At 36.2% G+C, this 25214-nt stretch overlaps 2 protein-coding genes across 11 annotated transcripts in view; both read left to right on the top strand.

Annotated features, from left to right (window-relative positions):
* The first annotated feature begins 3212 nt into the window (after positions 1-3212).
* LOC149661984 (nephrin-like) overlaps positions 3213-25214 on the top strand; it is a 168474-nt gene continuing 146472 nt past the window's right edge. The window contains exon 1 of one of the 5 annotated variants that reach the window (XM_089843570.1): positions 3213-3231. Coding sequence is in view for 4 of the 5 variants with exons in the window: in XM_089843566.1 (XP_089699692.1) it covers positions 9530-9587 (58 nt within the window). In the remaining variant the exon portion in view is untranslated. Of the gene's footprint in view, positions 3232-8661; positions 9588-25214 lie in introns of those variants that run through there. The other 4 variants (XM_089843566.1, XM_089843568.1, XM_089843567.1 and 1 more) reach the window with 4 other exon arrangements.
* Positions 15523-24089, top strand: LOC149661986 (sterile alpha motif domain-containing protein 3-like). Of its 6 annotated transcripts, none has more exons than XM_089843563.1 (11): positions 15523-18493; positions 19551-19637; positions 20481-20585; positions 20833-20876; positions 21317-21511; positions 21897-21975; positions 22788-22967; positions 23158-23364; positions 23425-23596; positions 23704-23794; positions 23873-24089. In XM_089843563.1, exons 1-11 carry the CDS (start codon positions 18344-18346, stop codon positions 24063-24065), a joined length of 1503 nt encoding a protein of 500 aa, XP_089699689.1. In that variant the 5' UTR covers positions 15523-18343; the 3' UTR covers positions 24066-24089. The 6 variants fall into 6 exon arrangements, with proteins under 6 accessions (XP_089699689.1, XP_089699687.1, XP_089699686.1 ...); XM_089843561.1 differs by having other exon boundaries at positions 15526-18179; positions 18274-18493; positions 23704-24089; XM_089843560.1 differs by having other exon boundaries at positions 15526-18259; positions 18327-18493; positions 23704-24089.

Genomic DNA, 25214 nt, shown 5'->3' with positions numbered 1-25214 from the left:
ATATAATTTGAGAAAAGGCAATCTAGTGGATTGTTCCGATTCGCTGTCTCGCAATTAGGGGTCAGCCCCTTAGTACGTGCGGTTTTATGGTCGGCAAATATTTCACGTGCCAAAATAAATTTCGATTTTTAGGCAGTCAGCCCGCCCGCTTGCCAGGGTTAACCCTCGCCAGCACGTGGGCGCCAATGGGGGGGATCTAATCACGATATATAGAAAAGAGAGTATCGATCCAAGATGAGCTAGCCCCGATAATAAGTATCGAGAAAAGGAAAGAAATGACTTAAAGTTCCCTCTCTAGAACGACGTACAATACATAAGCGCTTGAATCTTTCCTGCCAAACGTAGGCCTAAAACACAGTCAATATATTTATGGTGGTGTACTGAACGCTTTGTGGAAACGTAGATGAGACTGTTAGGGAAAGTTGTCTTTAAGAAATTATAACGGCTTGTATGACTTGTACAGTTTTTCAAGGTCATGATGACAATTTGAATTTAAGGCACAGTATTTTTCCTAAGTGTAGAAGTAAAATGGTTGGTGGGTATGTTTACACAAAGACGTTACAAGCTTACCAGTCTATAGGGAGCTAACAACTGGCTGGGGGGAAGAGATAGTCTGACGTCACGCAGCCCCTCTCTGGTTGGCATTTTTGCGCGTAGAATACTGTTTCCAACCGTTAGGGGGATGAAACTTCAGTAAGAGATAGAAGGGTGTGACGTTTCAGGGTCACAACTGTTTGCTCCCTTTTGTTGGTGTCATATTTACTCACGTAGTGGCTAGTTAGTTCATAAACTAGACATCGGAACCACATCGTCTACTAATTCTATAATGGAGTCCACACTCCCACGCCTTTTTCCCTGGTCTGGCGATCAACAGTGGTGCTTGGTGGCTAGCTGGAAGAAGACTTATTTACCGTCTTTCCCTATAGGCGATAGCTATTCACCTGTCCACCTGTTTGACAAATCGATGTCTCTTTGGATCCACGCGTACAACCCATTTTCTGCTTCTGCCCAAAGGTTTTTCGTCCTAAGACCAAGGGAACTCTTTCGCCCACTGATAAACCCGAGAGAGATCTTTGAATTTTCCCGGTGTGCACTTCATCCTCGTGGCGAAATAGAAATGTCCAAGTGTTTTGATATCTTTTGATAAGAGTTTTGGGCTTCTTTATAAAGTTCACTTAGCCAAATTTGCGTGTATATCCATTGCATTTCAAACATTTTCCCTAATGTATTTTACTCCCTTGAGTTCTAACCTACTTTTAACTTTCCCGAAGAACATAAAGTAGACCGTTTGGATTAGTTTACATTAGTCTAAACCGCTTGACCAGCATAAACGTGGTTAGTTTAGTCATTGCCAATTAAAATTAAAAAATATAATGAAATAATTTAAAATTCGGGGTTGATTAGTCTTGAGATGATTGCGTGGTATTTTATGGATTTTAAGTAACAGAATTTAAATGTATTTAATACATCATTATTTTAACAATTAGTCGCGGTTCATCTCATAAATATTAAATTTTGACAGAGTTTTAGGCAAATTACTTTAATTGGTGTTTGTCAAACTGTATATCTTGTAATTAGCCGTAATTACAAATGTCGTGAAGAATGGAACCGACCTTGAACGAGATATTATTTTATCTCTTGTTAATTTAATGACCGTGTAATGTAATACTGTAATACAATTCTATTTAACTAAACGCCTCTAGGCCAAACAATGTAGCTATTTTTAACAGAAGAAAAATCACGAAATATTTTAATCAGGCAATAACTATTCGTTCAGTGTATTGTAATCATATTTTCGAAAATCTCTCAACCGATAACCCCTTAGAAAAAAATAGGTAATTGGGTAAAATTTAAGAATTTAAAAAAAAATAATCTAGAGGCTCTTGGTAGGTACTTAATCGATTGGAAATTAAGCACTTCAACTATTTGAATGACATGGAAATAATTGAAAAATTTTCAGTGAGCTAAACGAATTTCTAAAAATTCCAAAATTTTAGGAAAAAAAAATAAAATAAAATGTTTTTGACAGATTGGGGAAGTACACCCATAAATAAATACGTTAGTTGAATTGAAAATGGAATGTAAGGGTGCAATTCTTTAATGTTGTAGGTGACTTCAAAGAATTACAGATCATGTACGCGTGCCAAAATAGTAGTTTCATAAAGATAATTAACTTTAGTTATCAAATGCTGCCATATTTAAATTGAGTTTTAAGAATAATGAGGACATATTTATTCCTATACAATAACATCTTTAGTTTAATATACTTCAACTACTTTCCATATGAGACACGTACAGAAGGAATTCGACAGTTTTTTGAGCGTAGGAAGAGATATAAATTAAAAATAAAACTTATCAAGTACTTCCCCGATGGTCTCTGGCTGGTATAGCACCACCAATAGTTCATATTTTTAATACCCTGTCTCTGGGCGTTTCGACCACTTCGTCACGTAGTTAACACCCAAAACGATTGTTATTTAATGATAGCGAATACTTCAAAGCTTTAAAGTCATTTCCTAGAGCTTTATATAGCGACCTGCCCTTGTTATATAAGAAAAATTACGGGGGAATACACCCTCGGGGTACAATCTGACCTTTACCCCCTCCCCTCTCTCTCTCGCTCCGTGTACAGTTATACTTTATTTAACCAAGCAAGATTTTCATTAATTAAAAAATTAATGCCTGTAAATTTTAAAAGAATTCGTCAGGAAGCTAAGTCTCATTAGTAAAACTGTTTTAATAATTAATATTAACACGATCGTCCTTATTAACGGAAGTGTGGTTAGAGTACCCACGGTGTATATTGAATTCGTATGAAGTATCACTGCGTGAATTTAACACCATGCTGAGGAAAGATTAATAAGTAATTGGCTTCAACCGAGTTTCTACGTAGGCGATATGCATTTATCTTTTGGTCCCCCAAGTCGCCAGACAAATTGAAATTAGTTAAAGGAGAGATTTTATTTATTTATGAATAAGTTATGAGCGTCCCATTTTTTATATTTTTTTCTGATGAAAAAATTAACTTGGGTCACTAATAGAATTCCCTATTCGTTAAAATCTTTAAATACATTAAGCTTAATTTTCTCACTCTCTTTTACAGGATCATGGAAAACATCAAAAACACCGATCGTTGCCACACAGACTGCATGAGGATTAAAAGGTCAGTCTCTTCCCTGGGGTTTTTTTCGGACGGATTGTGGACGTGGATGGTCTTCGATTCCTTGTAAAGTAAGTGCAACTTTTTTCTGATAACTAGAACCGAAAATGACCCTTGACCCATGGGTTATAAAAAGCAAAGTGCGGCTTATCATTTATGGGCTGCTATTTCGACACGCATTAGTCAGCAAAGTGTCGGAATTTTAAAAATCGCATTCCTCTTTAAAATGGGCTCTCATATTTATGGTATTGTTCAAATACTTCCGAAAGGGAGCAATGTTCAAGGTTATCTTGATTTATATTTTCGTCCATAAATAGCGCCAAATTCGTGATAAAATTATAATGCCAACCCTTAAAACCCTACGAACTATAAAATCAAGTAATTTTCCCACGACTGTTCATGGTCGTTGCTATGGATTGCGCGCTTACTTGCGAAAAACGGCTTGTTTTGATTTGAAGTTTATAGTTTTGTGGAAAATTTTGGGATTTATTTTCCAGCAATCCCCTAGTTATATTATTTTCCCAAAAGTACACAGTATTTGTAGGGAGGGAAATGTAAAATAATTAACGAATTTAAATCATAATCACTTAATCATCGCTAAAATGAGTTTCATATCAATATTCCCGATACTTGATAGTCGGTAGCGTATTTGTTGCCTTATTGGTTTAAAATTAATTCTGACTGTACATACGTGACTTGTATTCCATTTCTACTCATGAATGGGACTTTCCTGGGAAAATTTAAGCTTCTATAAAAGGGTCAAAGCAAAGAGTAAGAGTGGGTGATTCAATTGAAGATAAAAACTAGAAGCTATGTATACGCCGCAGCCACTCTGTGGGGCAGCAAAGTTTCGGGGACTGATTTAATGATCAACACCACGTTTCTTGATCTTCCTCATAAATCTTGGAGATATCTTCTTTTACTATGGGAGATTTCCCTCTCTGGAGTTTTATTAAAAAGAACCTAGATGGGAGGGGAATTCTAAGTTTCATCACACGAACCTCATTAGGGAATCTGATATAAGGGTGAAGTGTGTTTTTTTCTCCTATATACTTCGTCTCAAGATGCTATGCCTTCTTAGACGTGTAACGCAACCCTCGCAGATTCTTTATAGAGTTCTTTACCGCTTCGAGTTTTCTTTGCCAGATCGTATAAATTATACTTTAAAAAAATACCGACCGGTCTTATTTTTAATTTAATTAAGGTAGATAGATTCCTGTCCGATATTTGATTAAAGGTAATGTGAAACCACTTGATAAGTTACTTGAAACCTGGTGGAATTCAAACTACAGTTTTTGTTTTTCAGTAACTAGATAGGCGGTGTTTAATTAATGTTTATAATATTTTCATTGTGTCAACCGATCACTCTCCCTTTAGAAAGTTTAAAATTGTCAAAACGTTTTCTCCAAATTTGGTCTGCTGTCTATCTAATCCATCATCTCTCTTAAGACAGGACCTTGTTTATAGTGTGTTCTTTATTTTTATCGACCTCTTTAGTGTCTGTCTACCCTCTAACAAACTAAAACTATACAAACTAGTCAAACAACCTTGACAATAATAGACAACAACAAATATCTGAAAACGCGAAATATTAATTTAAAAGTGCTGTTTATTTATTTTATTTTCTTCTCCGTTTTCACCGTGCATGAGATAATTGGTATACCTCACTTTTATGTTCCAGACACCCACTTTTTTAAGTTTCTCCAACTAGTTTCTCTTAAAAGAATTTATATTCCAAGTAATGTTTATTCTAACAACCACGCAAATTGTTACGCCACTCCTAAATTAATTCATATTGAACTTTAATTCAAAGGTAAAACATCTGAAACATCTTGCAGAAAAATATTCTGTATCAAGTTACTACCGGATTTATTGTATTTTCAATTTTATTTAAGTTTTCTTTACATTTTTTTTCCATTATTTATGATAAATTTGACCTCGTATTCCCAGTTTTATAAAAAAAACACGTAAAAACAACCCGAAATCCTTTTGGGTATTAGACCTAGGCAATATACGTTCGTGATTTTGTTTTCGTAAAAACTATAATTTTTTTATGGTTTTTTTTTTTGCCCAAGACGGGATTGACCTAAATTTTAATATATATTTTTTTAAAAGCACTTCTCAAAAACATCCCATCAATAGTATAGGGTTAAAGGCCGGATTTACTTCATCTTCCCCAAATCTCTTTATTCTTTTGAGAAGATAACTTACAATTCTAGTTTTATTTCCACTTTTACTCTATTAACAACACTAGATTCAATCCCTCCATCTCCAGTTTCGTGCTATTCAACTTTCAATAAACCGGTTTTGAGAATAGATATCTCTATCTTGAATAGCCTTTCCGGCTTCAACTAATTTTTAATAAGAGTTAAAATAAGTATTTTGTTTCGGGCCAAACGAGGTTATTTCATAACAAGATTCGATGGCTCTTCTCTTGTTTTAAAAATTGCTCTCGGATATTTAAGATCAAATTTCTAAAGAAAATGAAACGTGGATGTATTAATTCGTGAGTTTAATATACACGTCTTATCTCTTCTCCGCTCCTCAGCTTCTCTGATAGAGAGAGTGAGAGAAGAACGTCCGGTGTAGTTCGGAGCTTGCCGCAATGCATTCTCAAAATTTCGATCGGGGACCAAAACGGTGTTCGTAAGCAATGCCCTCTGGCGTCGCTATCGGACTTAGTAAAAAGTCAAAAAGTATATCGTACAAAGTTCGAATAGAATTTCCGTAGCGTGGTGCCCTCCTTCGGGCAGATGTTTATTATAAGTTGGTCCTTTTTTTAAAAACCAATAAACATCTGCCCCAAACCTCGATTTATTCCCTAAAAAAACACACTCTAACAGGTTTATTCTCATAAAAAAAAACAATATCACTTATTAGTTACGGGAGAAAGTAATTTACAAAATTATAGGCTTAGATTTATTTCTTAATGAAAAGTATTATAACTTAATTAAAGATTCATGTCGTGTACCAAGACAGACATAAACAAATTACACTACGATATCTGTTTCGTTTATATTGATATTTATTTCTTATATTATAATTTAATATATACAGTCTGGTTCTCACATTATCGAATTTCTAGAAAAAGTAAAATTGGAATATGGAATATCTTAAAATACTTAATGAATCGGTCTCCTCGCTTTTAAAAAAATTAATTCAAGGTCTTTCGTGGGCTTAGTTTTTTTTATCGTCGAACTTCTTAAAACTGTGGCAGTAAGATTTATAATGAATGAAAAAGGGGATAATTTAAAGGGTAAAGCCAAAACCGTTTGGGATAATACCGGTTTCTTATTAATGCCGCAGCTAGTTAAAGCTCAGTCGTTAACAATCAGGCCCCCACAACCTATCCCCATCTCAATTAAGTCTAGCAGAAGGTAGCGATATAACTTATCAACCTTCTCATGGAGACCGTCCAGATTTGGATTGAATTGGATAACGAAACAGATTAATTCGAAGTTGTGAAAGCTTCTATTGGTTTTTAATATGCCCAAAAAAATCAAGAACAAATGTACCCATGATATCAGGTAATTTCAAAGAATACCCATACAAATTTCGGCAAGATAAACCATAATTAAATACTTTAAAAGCACCCAAACTTATTGGAATATCCACAAAGTAATATTTACCTCGTTAAAGAAGGTTTTCCACGTTTTAGTTTCCTTGACAATATCAGTTTGATTTACTTCCGGCGCTGAGAGGCACCGACGTATCCACACTCTACACTTTGAATAACGCATTATCTAAGTCTAGGAAATGAAAATTTTATTATTATTCTTCAGTTATAAAAATCACCTGCCCAAAGACAGAAGGGATATATAGAAGTTTTTGGAGGAAAAAAAATTAATTCCGTTTTTCGGGTTTAATACTTTCGATTTTAAGAATTTATGTGAAGGATAAGGTCAAAGAACTTGGCCCGTTTTTGCTCGGCGCGCGCCGAACCAGAGTCATTAACAGGAATGTTTATCGAAGCTTGTGTCCAATAAATCGAGTTAGGAGAAAAAAAAAAGGAAAATAGTACTAAAAATTATGGTTTCCGCTCGGTTGAGGTAGCCAATGGCAGGCGAATTTAGAAAGGGAAAGTGTTATGTTGGAAAACCAGGCTTTTTTTGTATGATTTCTCTTTATGTACTTAATGCCTAATGGCCTGTTTACTTTCAAGATATTGATTGAAGTTTTTAGACCGAGTTATAAAAAGTGGGTGACTTCTTTGAAGTGCAATTTATGTTTCGAAAAAACGCCAATTTTTGACTTTTTAAAAATAATATATTTTTATTGGGAAAGCGTTTAACTTAAGGTGATTTTGAAGGTACTGTTTTTGACTTGGCAATTTGCTCCATTTCCAAAAATGCAAGTTCAAGATTCACTCCACCTTTTAGGGAGCAAGAAAATTTGATTTTTCCCCGGCAAGACTAAAATCAAAACGTGTCCGAATTAGTTATAGACCTTTTTAGCCTAATCCTATGCAAAGTCTGGCTCTAAACTAAATTTAGTTATTTCTCCGGAACTAAAGAATAGGATGTTGGAATAGGAGAAGAGAGAGAGAGGATAAATTCGTTCCTAGCCTAAAAAAAACGTTTGCTCCTACAGGATTTTCGATTCATTTTAGATAAAGCAAGAGGGGAAAGAGCGTGGCGTAGGGACCAGAAAAGAGTTCCTGATAAAAATACGCCGTTCTTTTTATACTATATAAACCTCCGCAGTTCTAAAAAAGCGTATTAAAGTTGGCCATGTATAACTCGCTCTGGCCTCTTTGGGAAGGGAATTTCAGAGAGTAGCTAGGCCTAACGCGGAACCTTACGAATAACGATAAAATTTAGTTTTTACGACTGTTAAAACCCCCTCTGAAAATATAAACTGCGAGCTGAGCTTTTCGCACTGTTTTGAAAAAAAGAAACAAGAAAAACAACCAGGGCAAAATCACGGTGATGTCTGCCTTAAAAGACCCCTTCGAAGATGCTGAAGCCAAAAATATAAAACTGAAAACTTTCACGGGCACTAAAAAGACTATGGGGGAGATCTTCTTCTTCTTCTTCTATAGAGAAAACTTTAGGAAAGCAAACTTATGTCTGTCCCCTCTATGAAAGAATATTCCATCAGTGATAAGATTGCAATCTTTCTTTAGCCATAGCTTTGAATATAAACCTCAAGACAGTTTTTCCGCGTCAAGTTGACTTTGATAAAGAGACCCAGTGATTCGAGAATATAGCTAAATTATAATTTAAGTAAGAAATTTCGAAAATAATGTAGTTCGGTGTAATCTAGGATACAGTTAATTACGAATTGAGGAGTATTGACTTGAATAGTGTATAACGATGGGGAGATGAAGGTTTGTTTCTCTTTTTCCATCGGAATCTTTCCGAATTTAGTATTTCCACTGTCAACCTACTGGGTTGGTGTAGTCTGTAGTTCTTGTTTGGGTAGGTTTTGAGACTCGAGAGAGAGTAGTTTGGGGTTCGCTCGCTGGCGGCTAGAGGTCTCCGCGTTCTCCGCGCCTGAAATAGTGGGGGTTGGAAAGATCTTTCTCGTTTGGCGAAACAGGCAGGGGTTCGACTCTCGCCAGAAGCCATCCTAACCGGCGAACGCGGCGCACTTGGACTTCTTCCAAGCCGATCTTTTCTTCCCGATCTTCGTTCGCGTTTGTAAGCGTGCGTGCAGCGGCGGCCAGGAGACGACGGCGTTTTTTTATTAGTGTGCCACGAATCTCCACCCACTTTTTACCTTTTAATTGACCCTTCACGATATCTCGTTGCCCCCGACGCTATTATCGCGTCCTGTCGCGAACGGTCAGCTACTAGTGCGGTGTTAGTGGCGGCCTTAAGCCAACTGTAATTGAAAAGTTTAATTAATATTAATTCGGGAATCGTGTGGTGAAATTCCGGACAGTTTTCTTTTAATTATACGGTGTTAATTTTAAGGAAAATACGATTTTAACCAAAACAGAATTTAAAGAAAACGCTTTTCCGTGTTGTTTCGCGCGATAAATCGATTTGACCGCTAGCGATTCGATTAAAATTGCTTTTAATTTTATTTTTCTTTCTTCATTTTTTTTTTCTTTTTTGACGTTTGACGAAATTTTCTCGCTTTTATTTTTCAAAAATTTTAAATCATCTCTATTTATAAACCAAAGGTTTTTAACAACAGAATTTAATACCCGAAAGTGTGATTACTGTTATCGCCTAAATATGACAAGTGTTTTTTTCGTCTAAATATCAACGCGCGCGATTATCGTGAATAATTATCGTTCGGATTTCTTCGATTAATATCGATCTTTACGTCATCGCGTTGAGCGAAAGAAAAAAAGTTAAAACATAATCTCGGATGCTCCTGTAGCGAGATATCAGACATAAATTAGGCAACATCTTCAAGATGAGGTTTAGAATAACCCTTTGGACGTTTTTCGCCTCAATCTACACTTTATTGCAATGTATGTACTCATTTTTATCAATTTTATTTATATCAAATATCTTTATTGACAAATTTGAATTTAGGCTTAAGATGTAACACGATACGGTGAACGCCCCCTTATAAAATTACTTGCCTTTTTTTGCATAAAATTCCAAATCTAAAATCAAATTAGCCTTATCTTTTAATTATTGGTAAAAAGTCAATCAATTTTAAATACATCGTTGTCATCAATCAATGTTAGTATTTGAGCGGCTTGGTTTGCAATCAAATCCCTCCCTAAGTAAGTACTAAAGCAAGCCACTCAAATAGTATATCAGCTGTTTAAAAATATAAGGAACTCACGCCGTATCGTGTGTTGAATTAAGATAATTTTAATCTGTTAACTATATAAGAACATTTTTAATAACGAAAGTTTTTCTTGAAAAACATGAAAACATGTGGAGGATTATGAAATGTGTTTTTCATCCTTCTTTGGGGGATTTTGCGTGACTTTCAGGCTTAGTGAAAACTTATAAACATTCGGGGGAGTGGGATTATGGATAAGAAGGTACATGGATGGAGGGAGGGGGGAAATTTATATATATTGCCGTAATCACCTGAAAGAAGGACAACCTGCTCACGCTGTTCGCTTTTTAACGAGATTTTGGGGTCCAAAAGCGAATTGAAGGAGCGTGGGTTGACCATATTTTTTCATTCCCGCCCGACTGCTGCCCGACTTAATACTTATTTAAGACGGGAACAACCCCCTTCCCCTTTCCTCCCCTTTTCAGGACGATGGCGGGTCATCCCACGAGATGGCCTTCTTTGGTCGAAGCTGTATTAGTTTCCTTAGGGCCTCCTTGAAAACCTCTCGGATATTATACGTACTTATAAGAACTGCAGCTTCGAATTAATGAGCAACTAGTAACATCTGCTCCACCATCTTACCATTTTTAACGTTAAATCAATTCATTTTTTACTCTCCCCTTTGTTTTCCCCCCTTCTGGTTACGTTTTCCGCCTTAATTTCCTACCGGGAAATCGCGTTAAGTCTTAGTTTGATGGACATAAACCCTGCTGGAACAGAACTCGCTTGTTCCCTAATTCGGGCGCCAATTAACCAGCCGCTTTTCGCCCATAACAGAACTACCAGAAGTTTAGCATTGGAAGTATCATAGTTTCTTTTCCGCTCCTTGAAATTTGTTTTGGGACTGATTGAGCGATTATGCGACAAAGGTCAAAGGTTGTAAGCGCCCCAACTTTAAGGGGGGGAAGGAAGTCTCGATCCCTCATTGAGGCCGTCCTTGGTCCCCTTCTTAATCTGACCCTAACAGAACTGTTTGAAACACTAGCACTATAGTCTTAACAAATTAAATTAAACTTTGACCAAAAAGAGAACTTTTAAACGGATTTGAAGACTAAAGAAATTTGATACTTCTACAAAATTAACTTCTGCGTAGGGTTTGCATACCGGCCGGTGCGGGGCGATGAATGACAGGTAGGAACGGGGCTTCTACTTCTCTGTTATAACAGATATTCATTTGGAGAAGGCAGAGCTATAACGGAAAGAGAAGATGAAGGGGGAGAAAGAGAGAGCAGAATTTTGGGTTAGATGATCGAACGAGAGAGTGTATCGACTTTTCTCTCTGGAAAAGCTAGGAATATATTGAGTTGGTTTTAAAAATACGCTCCCAGGGCACGTGCCGAACGACGTATTACGCATATAGGTGACCCTTCAAAAAGCCCTTGCCATCAAGAAGAGTCAATTGGCTCTCTCTCTTCTATAGTACGTACATCCCCCCATCCTGTAGTGTTGGCAAAGTACACTCGGACATTTTAATAAAGTCTTCTATATAAAAGTACACGGGGATTGCGAAAGGCATGCGAGTTCCCTAATCAAGATGGACAGTATATGACCTTGTCAAAGTTTTAAGAAAATCACTTCATTTAAAGGGCAAGCAATTCTTGGGGGAAGGAATAGCCTTGGTGTTTGACCTCGGGGTTACGTTTCTCGATAAGTATAGTTATAGTTACTGTTTCCCATTCGTAAATTATTTGAATTGGCAAAAGTCCATGTATTGATTGATTGCGTCAGTAAATATTTTGAATAGTCGCCCATCTTGACAAAGGGTTTAGGGCGGAAGTTTTAAAATGCTTATAAATATATAATATACGTGTATATCGGTTATGATAACCAGTCACCATTACCGCATAGTCCCTACTCCCTTGAACCCCATTTGACACATTTTTTGATTAACATCGTTTAATGTTATTGCTATTCACGTAGCCTACTAAGCCGTCACTCAAATTGACCCTGCACCTTCTTTAAGCGTCGCACCCTTCATGGGTCGCGTATATAAACATAACACTCCACTCTTTTTATTAATTTTGTTCCCTTCCTCCTCACTTTACCCTTCTTTTCTAAAAGGTTATTCGATCCAAGGATCTAATTTAGGTATGTACATACATGTATCAAACCTAGCTTTTAAAAGTAAAATCATGAATTTAGTGTAAACCCTTCCCTGTAGCGTAGAGGGGGGGGGAATGGTTTTTGGGTGAAAGAAAAATGATAACGCATGCACTCCTCCCTGGTATAAACCTATACATTTGATCATTATTCATATTTGATTTGAATTAATTCACGGTAAAGCCTTTAGCCAGCCCAAGTGCGGGTGTGGAATAAAACCTATAGATACGTGTACGATAACGCTTTAGGGGCCTTTTAACTACAAAATGCTAATGGCCAATAACAAGGAGCGCTTGTAGCTAGCGAAGAGGGGAGGGGAGGGGAGGTGTTCATTTTTTTCATTTTATACTTCATCATATATCCTACCCTTCGCTCATTTAAAACGCATTAGCTCACTTTTTCGGCTTAAACAGGCGAGAAGTGTCAAGTTTTTGGGAGTAGATTTATCAAAGGGATCAAAAACTCCTTTCCCCCCTTCATCTCCCCCCTCTCCTTCTTCGCGAGTTTAACTTTGGCACGCGCCTTCTAGGATGCAGGTATACTGAAACTTATTACAGCTTCCGTTTTAGAAACTCTCAAATGTTCGCGAGTCCCACGTTAATAAATGAAAGCTTAAATTGAGTAATTTAGCTAGTTAGTAAATGGCTCTTTTCAAATTCGCCACTTCATCCCCGGCTTCCGTAGTATTAACGGGGATTATACGAATTATTTTATTTTATATACTGTACACTGTAAAAAATAATGGTTTCCATATGGTTTACAAAGGGTATAAACATTATGAAGATACCATTAAGGGTTTGAATACCACACGCAAATGGTTTAAACGAGAATTTTACCTTTTCCAGCGACCCATAATGGTTTTTGGGTTTATCTAGCATACCATTTATGGTATTAAAAACTATCAATACCGTAAATGGTATGAATTTACACTTTTAAGGGCATTTTTATTTTTAATTGTAGAGTTTAAAGAAATTTCGAGATAGCCTGTGAGAAATTGCTTAAGCGAGGGCTTTTTTTCGTTTGCTTAGTGTTAATGACAAACAATAGGGACTTGGCAGTTCGGGCTTAGCTCCACCCCATGTCGTCATGCTGGTATGCTAATTTTGCAGAATAGAAGCTATTTTAGCCACACCCCTGGCCGCCATCTTGGTATGTTTTTTTACCATGAGTGGAAGGTAGCGTGACTTTGCATGACGTAGTACTGCCAAGTCATTATAGTTTTCAGAAATGGCGCCCGCCATATCTAGGCAAATATTTGTAATCACACTTCGCCGTTGATGGCGCTAAGAGACTTGCTGTTGATATTATTTATTTTATATTATATTTAAAAATATTTATATTTTCGTGTTCTTTTGTACGCTATGTACGAACTTGTATATATCAAAATTAATATAATTATTACAATTGCAATTATAATTATATTATTTAACTTTTATAATAGTGACGATAGATGGCATTTCTGTAAAAAAATCACTTCGTATAACCATGTTATTTAAAACCAAAGAGAGTATAGGGGAGGAGTGGAAAGAGGGGAAAATCTTGATGCTCTTTTCTACCGCGCATCTTCAATGCGCAGTACCGAGGCATTTCCGTTAGAGGCATTAAATGGTATCGTAGGTAGCGCGACTGAGCCGGAAACTCCCTCGTACCACTAGTATAATTTAGGGGCAACATTGTAATTTAGCCTTGTGGAGCGGGGGAGCTTCCACTCCTCCCCTATACTCTCTTTGTTAAAGCCGACCTTTGGCTTACAACGTGGATAAAAGTAGTACTGATTCTCGGAAATCGGTTTCCCATTTATATTGTTCAAAGTTACAAAGCACAAGATATTGTGATTGTGTTAGGGCCAGTTGCACCAAAGTAGAGGGGAAACCTGATACCATACACAGGGCCATGAACCCAGAGGGAGTTTTATCAAAAAGTTAAAAGCATTTATATTCTTTGGTTCAATGTGGGCGAGGGGATTATCATTCTAAGATTTCCTATACACCAATTACAGATCACGCATAATTATTTTAGCACAGTCAAGGTTAGGGCTTTTAAAGATTACGCGTAATCACTTTTGTTCAATGAAAGGTATACCGTGTTCACCGATTATGCTGATTGAATGGCCCCTCGGCCTCCTGATCTTAATCCCATAGGCCCATGGTCTTTCCATTGAACCACCATGGGGTAATGGTTATTCTATGGTCGTTCAAGGGGAAAAATTTGTTTTCTGGGAATTGACTTAAGAGAAGAAAGGTTTCCAGTAGAAAAGGATAAAATTATGGAAAAATTTATTATTCTGTTCTTTTTTGTATACATAACTGAAAATTAGTTTCAAAAATTAAAATATTAAACTATTACCCAAATTCAAAATTGATTTCTAAATAGGATTTTCCACTGTGACGTCGTTTCCTGCCCCCTTTCCACCCCTTACCGTCTCTGCTTATCTCCTTACGATGCCGTATTAAATAAAACATAAACTTGCTTTCGACCGAGAGGCTTATCACTTTCGGACACCGTGTACATTGATTACTCTTTACTCGTAATCTCTTTTGTATAGGCAAAGGTGTAGCGTGTACACCGAGTACGCTGAGTGGCTGGTCCCTCGCTTTGGGCCCCTATGTCCATCTTCATTTTACCCTCAAGCATACATCCTATAAAACAACATTTTCAGCGAATTTAAAGGGGAACTGAAACGCTCCATCTATTCATATTGAGTTGTAGAAATCTCATAAAAATTAACACAAATTGAAAAAAAAATTTATTTAGCAATCGTTTTTAATTTAATGTTAATTTTGACAGCTAGATTCAACATCGAAAAGTATCGTCAGTTTGAAAAAATGTCCCTAGCTTACAGGTTTCGACCTTAGTGCGATATAACAATTCTTATCTATTTCATAAGCGTCTAACAGTTCGTATTGTTTTTCTTCTCCAGCCTTGAGGATTTCCCATTTGTCAGGCACTTCATTCACTGCGTAGGCATGCATACGTTTGTCAAAACTTACAACGTCGTATATCGTGCATGCCATTATTAATGACATATTTAAATAGAAAATGTACTTAATTTTAAAAAAAGATTTAACAACATTTCTTTCTATTTTAGAAACCATAAAACAATTCGTTGAATAATATACATTTTCAAAAGATGCGTAAGAGTATGAATAAATATTGTCAGGAATGTCGTCACTTAAAATTTGTTTTAAATGGGCAGGTAATGAGTCTTTCGAAATAAACTTTCCCGCCGCTGAGCTTTGAATGCCATTGGGCTGTTCGTCTAGCATATTATAACACTGTAAATATTGGTGTCGCGAAGTCAAAGTTTTAGTTATATTTATACAATTATTAGACGCCTTAGCAATTTTCTTAAAGTAGCTGTGCTTGCTTTCAAAACGTAGACATGAAATGGTTTTAAGGGGCCCATATTTTTTAAACGCTTTGGGATAATGAATTAGATAGTGAAATTTCGGCGTCATAATTTCACTTCCAATTATAGTAGATACTGAATTTAAAAAAAATTCTATAAGGTTTTGTAGTTTTTGAAAAAAATCTACATGTAAATGTGTAGCGTAGACGTATTCTACTATTTCCCTAAGGTTAAGATAAAGATTCCAATGCGAATCATTTTCCTTTGGCAAGTATTCATATAGCATAAATGGGAGAAGTCGGAACAAACAAAATATTTCACTCGCGGAACCCTTTAAATGTCCTTTTCCCAAAATCGCCGTTCTAATTTGAGTCTCAGGGCGACTGGATTCCGTTTTTCCAAATCGAAAATTTTTTATAATCTCGTTTAGTTTCTCGACTGTTAAATGTGAATTGCTTAAAATATAGTTTAGAATGTGTTTCAGTATTTTTGGCATAATGCCCTCTTTGAGATCGTGCATCGCATCAGGGGGCAATTGTTGTGTAAGGTCGAACCCCTTGATTTTCAAAAGTTCACTTTCGCACCTAACACCGTATAATGACCTTTCACTTGGATCTCTCGCTATACTTTTTAAATGGTACACGTGACGATCTAATGTTCGCAACTGAAGCTGGTTCTCTTTCACATGAGTTGAAATTTTTTCCCTAGTTATCATGCAAAATCTGCATATCCGTCCTGAACTAAAACACGCGTTAAATCCAGCGAGTTTGTGAAGACCTAAATTATCTCCAGAAATTATTGAAACAGTAGCCGTTAAAGATACGCCTTGATTTTCGATGTAGATTCCGTCACTCGCCAAAAGATTCAAATCATAAATGACAGGCTCAAGAACTTCTTGCCAACCATAGTCGTCGATGTCTACCGACTTTGCCAAAAAAACCAAATTTATATCACTTAATTTAGACCTATATTTTGGGTCCAAGTTCAAAACTGAAAAATAACATCCCATAATTTTCAATTTCCCTCGTTTTGAGCCAAGAGGATTTAATATTTCGAATTCGTCGAGATATAATTGCAGTTGAAGTGTATTTAATGAGAAATTAGAATTCTTCTCGATAATACTTGTGGAAATTTCACCCTGAAGAAAATGCCCAACACACTGATTTGGAATTTTAGCCAGTTCTACGTGTTTTTGCACCTGGAGATCTGAAGAATACAGTTTTTGCAGCACTTTAGCAATTGGAATATAATGAAAGTAACATTTTTCTTCCTTGACCAACGATTCTTTAAAGGTGAATTGTATAGGCTCTATTAGGCCATAGTTGGACTTGCACAAATCATTAATTTTGTAGTTTGAATTAAGGCTTTCAAACGCGGATGCAACTTCTATATTTTTCGAAAATAGCTCTGTTTCTTCTATCTTGATGTTTTTTGAGCGTATTACGGTTAGTACATTATCCTTATTTGCCGATAGAATTTGTTCACAAAATATTAGAAGGTCATTAGCAAGTGATTGCACCACGGTTCGAGGAAGATTATGGCATTCTCGATATTTAAGGATAATTTTTAGTAACGTTTCTCGAATTTCGGGTGGTTTAAATTCTCCTTTATTTTTCTCTTCACAAGTTGCGTAATTTTCATTACCATCGAGCTCATTTTCAAAATGTACCGTATTTTCCGGTTGTTGAATATCACAGGGGATTGGTAGCGTTCTTCTTGTAGAATCAAGTAGATGGTTTTTATGTTTATAACGAACGTGTCGGTGATAAGGTTTGATCTTAGTGAAAGATCTCCCGCAATTATCTAGTCCACAAACAATACTAAAATTACGATCGTGAGAATGCTTATTTAACATATGAGTTAATAGAATTCCAAAAGTTTTCGCGAAAAACGTACACCTAACACAACTGTATAAACTGGATGACGCCATACGCGCTTTCATAAAAAATTAACTAAATATCCGAAAATGTAACATGTAAAATTTTACAGGACAAATCGGTTTTCGACACCCAAAAAAATTCCTTTCTTTTATCACTTGGCAGTGATGTTTCTACTATACAATATCATAACTAAATGTAAGGTCTCATGTAAGGCATTTTCTTAAAGTCAACCGCGATAAGTCTTTCATTTCCAAAAAAGGTAAATTCCCCTTCACCTTCAATCATTGTGTGTGTTTATTTTCTTAAAAATTGTCCAAGTTTCAAGTGACCTTTTTCTCGGTCATATACGAGTAAGCTCGGTTGGCTATTTCTATAGAGATAAGCTGCATTGAGCTACCTCGGGTAAAGGGGTGTACAGGTTTTTTTTCTTTTCTTTATATTTATAGGGGTGGTCCAGCTAAACTGGTAGGATTATAAAATATAAAGGGTATCTTCTGTTTGCTCGAACTTCAACCTGTCCTTTCATTCAAATCATGAACGCTGGATCTCTAAAGGGACCGGAAAACGCCCGCCTTCCACTGTACAAACCGAGTCCTCTCTAGCATAGCGTCGGGGGAAGGGATGGGGGTTGTGAATTTGGGAACACTCAAGGCCATTCGGTCTTTTGTGATTCTGAATAAACCTATTGAAAAGAAATTTAAACGACCTTGGCCGTACCCGTTTTTTTTTTATTTTTTTACAAAGCAAACGTGCTATAGAGAAAAATCTATTCCGTTTACCAGTCCCTTTAGAGATCCAGCGTTCATGTTCAAATTCTGTTTTTCTCTGTGCGCTCTATAGAAATGCCAACCCTATATTTTTTCTTTTATGTACATTTCCATCAGTTTTACTGGAAAATTTTCAACAGATTGAATGCACCGTGAAAGAACTACTCCCGGTACAAATCGGCTTTAACTTATTTGATTTACACAGTACTATCTAGGCCTCCCGCGGTATACTGGATAATTTTAAATTTCGGTAATTTAAATTAGGATTTTCGGTGAATATAATCCTCGTGGATCATTTTATAAAGAAGACCCTTTAGGATTCCTTTTAATTAATATGGACGTAAATGCAATATCGTTATTGTTGTGCTTTGACGAACGAAGGAAGAAAATAAAAATTAAAGATGATACGTATTCATCCTTTTTGGATCACCTTAAAAGTGATGAAACATTGCAGGACTTCGTAGGACCCGACATAATTTATCAGGTATCGTTAGATTTGAATATTTTATAAATACTATATTGCCTCATCTTAAAAGGGAGCTTGAAGTGTTTAAACAAACTCATTTTATTTAGAATGACAAAATAGGGTTGGAAACGTTAAGAAAACCAAATCGTTAATTTTTAATCGATTTTCAAAGTCGCCGATATTAGGCCTAAATGACCCTAAATTAATTTAAGAGGCTAATCACCCACATTCCCTTTACACTGATTACGGATTACACGAATTTATTTGAGCACTATCAAAGGCGAAAATTGTCTCAAGAAATGGTTATAAAGTAGTTTATACATAGTTTACATGGAGGATTCCTACCATTAGCACAAGGAGTCCAAGCGACTTAGAGTGTAAAATCGTCTGCTATTTTACACTTTAAGATGCTTGGTCTCCTTGTGCAAATGGTATGAATCCTCCATCTCTGGTACCATTTCTATTTTTGCGCTATTTTTTCGTTGAGAATTTTTTTCGCGAATGTAACCGACCAATAAAGAAAGAACTGACGTCACTTTTAGGTGCCTTTTTGTACTCCGAAATCCGAGTTTACATTCTCGATAAGCCTTATCTGACAATGGTATTTTTAGCAATGGCTGATCAGCAGTGATTTATTTCTGCCAGTAAGATAACGAGCCTCCCAGTAGAAATATAATATTTGACTAAAGCAAAAACAGGGGAAAAAACACGATTTGGAGTTTTTATCGGGGAAAAAAGTCGAATTTTTACGCAGCACAATATTTAAAGCTATATCTGACTGCCGGTCTCATAAGCCATTGTTAAACTAATTTAACGTTGCTTAAAGTTGTGCAATGAGAGCTTTGCTCAGACTTTACTTGAAAATGCAAAGTAAAAAGGGTTTAATTATTCTAAGCCTAATGTCGGCAACTTTGAAAATCGACAAAAAAATGTATGGAAATGTTTTGGTTAATTTACTAATGTTTTCAAACCTATTTTAACATTCTAAATAAAATAAAATCAACTTGTTTGGGCATTTCATACTCCCTTTATTAAGGTCTTCCAATTTTTTTTAAAATGACGCACTAATTACTAGGTTTATGATGAGGAGTTTGAGGAGCATGTGGATCTCGAACAAAATAGTATATTGAAAAACAAGACGAAAGTGAAAGTTGTTTTAAAGGTAAAGAAATTCATTAGACTAATGGCAGTTCGACGTAGTCAACGTCATACCCTTCTATCACTTAGCTCAATTTCCAGAGAGAGGGATATACTGTTTATTTCCCTCTCTACCCTCTCTACTGCCACTACTCTATACATATTTATCAATGGTTCTGGGCCTTGTGGGGGGGGGGGGAATATTGGTTTAGTGAGAGATCCAAAAACCCCAACCCCCCCCCCCCTTTTTAAATATACCCTAAAATAAATAAAACAAGATGGTCGTTCAAGTTTCGTTCAACGGGGGTATGAAACGGGGAAGTCAGTTAGGTTGAGTTCAGTTTGTTAACTACCTTAATAATATTTCCTTATCTCTGGCGTTTTAATTTATCGTCCGTATTTACACTGGAGGAGGGGAATAGTTGAGGGTTTTCGAGACCGAACTGTACCCCCTACAGCCTAAAATGGGGTAAAAATCGGCGGAAAAAGGCGAATCGTCCCTAAGTCAAACTATCATCCGCCATTTTTCCGCCGATTTCCCCCCCCCCATTTTAGCTGCCCTTCCAACACGGGTAGGGGGTACGGCTCGGTCTCGAAAACCCTCAACTATTCCCCTCCTCCCCTATCCTCCTTGGTGGGAGCTTAAACTCGCCGAACGCGCTTGTAGGAACCAATCAGATGCTGTTGTCTTTTCCCAGCAATCTTACTGGCTTAACCGTTAGAAATTTTTAAAGTTTTTTTTAAGGCCTATTGAAAATAAAGTCGATGAGCTCGGTAATCTAGAATTATTCCCTTATTTTTGGTGTTATGCTCCCTAGTTTTTATTTAAAATAATATAAGAATATTGATTAACTATGATTAAATACAGAAAAAACGACAGAATGAAAGCCCCGAATTTCCAGGAGAAAAAAGGGTAAACTGTGGTGAAAATAACCCAGATGCAGATGAACCTTGTACAACACATGAAGAAATAGTATGTTTCGCAATCCACCTTATTCCCTATCGTCGGAAGTTAGGCTTATGTCAGGATTCATGGAGGGGAGTAACGGGAAAAAAATCATCAGTCGTCTGCTACAAAAGTAATGAATGGAGTTTTAAACATTATAGCAGACGACTGATAACTTTTTCCCTTTACTGCACCTCCATGAATACCGAGATAAGCCTAACTTCCGGCGATTCAAAAGGATTACTTTTTGGATTAATCTTAAAACTGAAAACAGATAAATAATGACGAAATTCTAAAGGAACCAGAGTTAATTGCCTGGTAAGTATCTTATTAACGGGAGAGATAATTATAGCCATGGATAAAAGCAAGGATAGTCGACTCTATAACATCGCTAAGGTAACTGATTTTAGAGGGTCGATGAAAGCTCCCCCTGGCAACCATACGGAAAAAAGCGTCTGCTAAATTATAGTAGTATGCTACGTTGTTCAAGTCCAAGGCTTAGTTATTGAAAAGAAGAGCATAAACCCTGGGCGCTGCCATCATGTTTTTTTCCGTATGAGAAGAACCCGAGGCCGCTAGTGTTAGTATTTTGGTGCCAAAATGGCAGTGTCCCGGCGCTTACACGAAAACGGTCTAGTCGACTCTCCTTGTTTCCTCCATTATATAGCCATTTCAGTTGAGAGGTCAGGGCCTAGGCGAAACGTCACAGCCTACCTTAGGCAGTGGGTGGTCATATATTGAATTTTTAATAATTTTAGGGTAGCGGATAATCTTAAAGAAGGCATCGGAAGTTGTTCTAGAACCACGTTTGCTTTAACATACACTCTTCCGGATTTGCCAGATATTTTCATTTCTGAGGAAAAATACAAGGATCTTAGTTCTCGCGAAAAAATAACTGTGAACAAAGAACTTCTAAAGATTTTGTTCAGCGATTTAATCAAGAGATATGGGTTGTAAGTATTTAATTTATGCATAAGGGGGTGTGGCATATCCCCAGTGTTGTCAGACCTATTTGTGAGGCTGCCTCAGCATGGCCGACTGCGATTTCCTCCTTGGTCGGGAGAAGGAATGCCAACTACAGTCAGCCTCTACGTTAAAAAAACGTGGAGTTTCAAATGTTGCCGCTAGTATGCATCTGGCGGCAACATTTGGAACTAGCGGCGTTTTTACTCCTCGATTTTTAACATAGAGGCTGACTGAAGCTGGCAGACTTTTTGCCGACCAAGGGGGCAATCTAAGAAGATAGGCCATAGACTCAGCAAAGAGAAATTATAAACACGTTTTTGGAACTAAATCACTGAAAAAACTCTACACATCTAAAAATAATATCCGTTTTAGGTATCCACATCACAAAATCGTTGCAGAGAAATTGATAATGAAATACCCTCACTTAAAAACCCTACCCGGAGAAGGATATGTATGTATATTTACGTTTTTATGAAGGTTACACCGTAAGTTTATAAGACCTGATCCCAACATTGTCGAAGTAGCTCTCAGTAAGACTGCAGTTATATTATATGGGAACATATATTATAAAGTTATGGTGAATAGAGTAATGTCAGCTCTAAGTATGCAAACTTCATACCCTTCTATCTCTTAGCTCAGTGTCATCCCCCCTACCAGGCGCGTACAGTATCCCCTCTTACAAAAGCGTGCCTAGAGGGAGAGATACACAGTCTACTCCCCTCTCAACCGACACTACTCTATTGTTAGAGGCCTTGGATAGAATTAAAAAGTGCTGTTTTTACATAACCTACCTACATTATATTTCACAAGTTATTCAAGATACCAATACAGCCATATTTCTAATTCGCTCTGAGCTGTAAACATCAGTTTATGCAGTATCTTGATTTATATAAATATATAACCCTCAGACACAAATTTTATATAACTATGTACATATTATTGTGACCCTAGCTCGACGAAATAATGGAACAAAAATATATATATATTACCAGGAATTTATTAAAAATTTAAGACTGAATAGATATATAGCGCGCGTCTTAGCCCCCGAAGTTTAGCGCATGTCATAGATCCCAAACTGATTCGGAGCATGGGGCGGGTCTTATTTTCTTCACTTAATGCATTGGGAAACGCACCTCGACACTGGGGTATGAGTCGGATTACAGTAAAGCTTTGGAGATATTTCTTCCGCCTTTGTTTTTTCAATAAATTCTTCAAATTGCATAGTTTTAAAGGGATACTAATTTTTTTGAAATTACTTAACAGGAAATGTGGTACCAGTCGTTGCGTTCAAAATTTAAAAATTTTAGGCAAAATTTAACAAATTTTAAGATTGTGGATGATAACAGAAAAAAATATGGAAAGCAGTCCTATAAAAACATTCAGCATAAGAACGCAACTCCTTCAGAAATCGACACCATAGTATCTATCGAAAGAGTTGAGGTAGTATATGTTTATAATCAAGCACTGTCTGTCCTGAAGAGATATTTTTATCGAGTTCATTTTAACTGTCAAAATAATACAATCATAGGAGTTTGATTTCTTCCTATATGATAAGAAGTCAATAAAAATAATCTCTTTATGCCCAGTATAAATTATTATTCAATAGTTTTAAACTAATTAATTGCCTTTGTAGGTTGATGATATGGAAAGTTTCGAGGATGAGGACAGCATTAAAGCTCACAAATTAGTGATGGTCAATGAAATGAAAAAAAAAGAAATTGACTGGGAAGTTATAGATACCAAAATGGATAAAACGTTTTCTCATCGGAGGCAAGATTTGAAATCTGAAGCTGTGGATATGGTTTTGCAGACATACCCGGCGCTTGCGGACGCTCGACAAGTATTAAATTAAACATTTGTAAAATCAATGCTATAGTATACTAATATTTTTCTCGTAAAGATTTCAATGGAATTCAAGCGGGTCACAAAAGTTTCAATTATTGAAAAACTGGATGAAACGCTTATAAAATACTCTGAAAAAATTTGGGTCATGGCAAAGAAAGAAGGGACCAATTTGAAAGCAGAAATCTTAACTGAATTAAAAAAGGAAGAGAACGCTGAGACCATGCAAAGTAATATTCTGTTTTAAATATTTTGAAAATTATTTCATAATAACAATAATAATAATGCCAAGATAAAGTAATAAAAAATGTTTTAATTATATTTTATCATTTGTTAGGTTTGAAAAGATATCATTCAATCCTGCTAGTTCCAGTCCGGTTTAAAGAAAACCATGAAAAGTTTTTTTTCCCTAAGGGTGACACAAGCAGGTATCCAAAAGTGCCTGTTCTTATTTACTCGGGAAACAAAATTTTATCTGACTCAAATTATGAGTTGTACATCGATAGAATCAAAGTTGCTGAGGCTTCTTCATTTCAAGTTGCAATAACAACGCTCATTGCCAGTTACTGGATTTTTAACATACAATACCCCGCCGAATTGTTTAAAACTCTTTGTTTTATTGAATTGTGCTACTTAGAGTTTACCTTTACAAAGTGTCCAGCGCAGGTCAAAAGACTTATCAAAACATGTCAAAAATAAATGTTGATTTCAATTACTACAAAATTCGTTATTTCAATGAAAAGGCTTAATTATTTTGGATGAAGTGTTTTGGGATAAGTTTAGAAAATCTATTAGTCAAACTAATTTAGGAACAAATACAAGATCCTTAATGATCCAGAAATACACCAAATATGTTCTTAAATTAAACCATTAACGGTTTAAATATTTGGCCACCAAAATCATTAAGGAACTAAACCTAAACCACTGAGGTATTGATACAAACCTGAAACGTTCTTAATTTAAACCATTTGTGGTTTAAATCTGGGGTTACCAATAACAAAAACGGTTTAAAACTATACCGACTGATGGATGGGAAAAATCCAAATGTTCTTAATTTACGCCATTACGGGTTAAACGATATGTAACCAAAACCCATAAGGGCTTGAATCTAAGCCACTGAGGGATTGATACAGAACAAAAACGTTCTTAAATTAAACCATTCGCGGTTTAAATATTTGGCCACCAAAATCATTAAGGGACTAAACCTAAACCACTGAGGTATTGATACAAACCTGAAACGTTCTTAATTTAAACCATTTGCGGTTTAAATCTGAGATTACCAATAACAAAAACGGTCTAAAACTATACCGACTGATGGATGGGAAAAATCCAAATGTTCTTAATTTACGCCATTACGGGTTAAACGTTATGTAACCAAAACCCATAAGGGTTTGAAACTAAACCACTGAGGGATTGATACAAAACAAAAACTTTCTTCATTTAAACCATTCGCGGTTTAAATCTTAGGTCACCAAATCCTATAAGGGTCTAAAAGTAAACCACTGATGGATTGATTTTCTGACAAACTTGACCAAACCATGTGGGGATTAAATATAAACCATAATTTTTTACTGTGTAGAAAGTCCCGGGATTCGTTTTAATAAGGTTTTTCTATACCGTTACCGGGGAATTGATTTCGTACACTGATGAATATTGAGGTAGAGATTTTCTCTTGAGTTTACTCCAGTAAAATCTCAAATTCTTTCTTGGTAACACGGTCTCGTGCATATTCGTGTGGAATTTAACGAATTCAATCTTCCTTGAAGCTTTTAAAATGGCTTTAAAAGCGTTTTTCTTTTTAATACCCCTAGCTGGATCGTATACCGAATGTCAAAGAAAATGCGATAA

Source organism: Phalangium opilio, unplaced genomic scaffold, assembly GCF_054372755.1.
Source record: "Phalangium opilio isolate 3A_F unplaced genomic scaffold, DU_Popi_V2 ptg000070l_1, whole genome shotgun sequence".
Lineage (NCBI taxonomy): Eukaryota > Metazoa > Arthropoda > Arachnida > Opiliones > Phalangiidae > Phalangium > Phalangium opilio.
The sequence above is the reverse complement of the archived record's forward strand: the minus strand, read 5'-3'. Positions and strand labels throughout refer to the sequence as shown.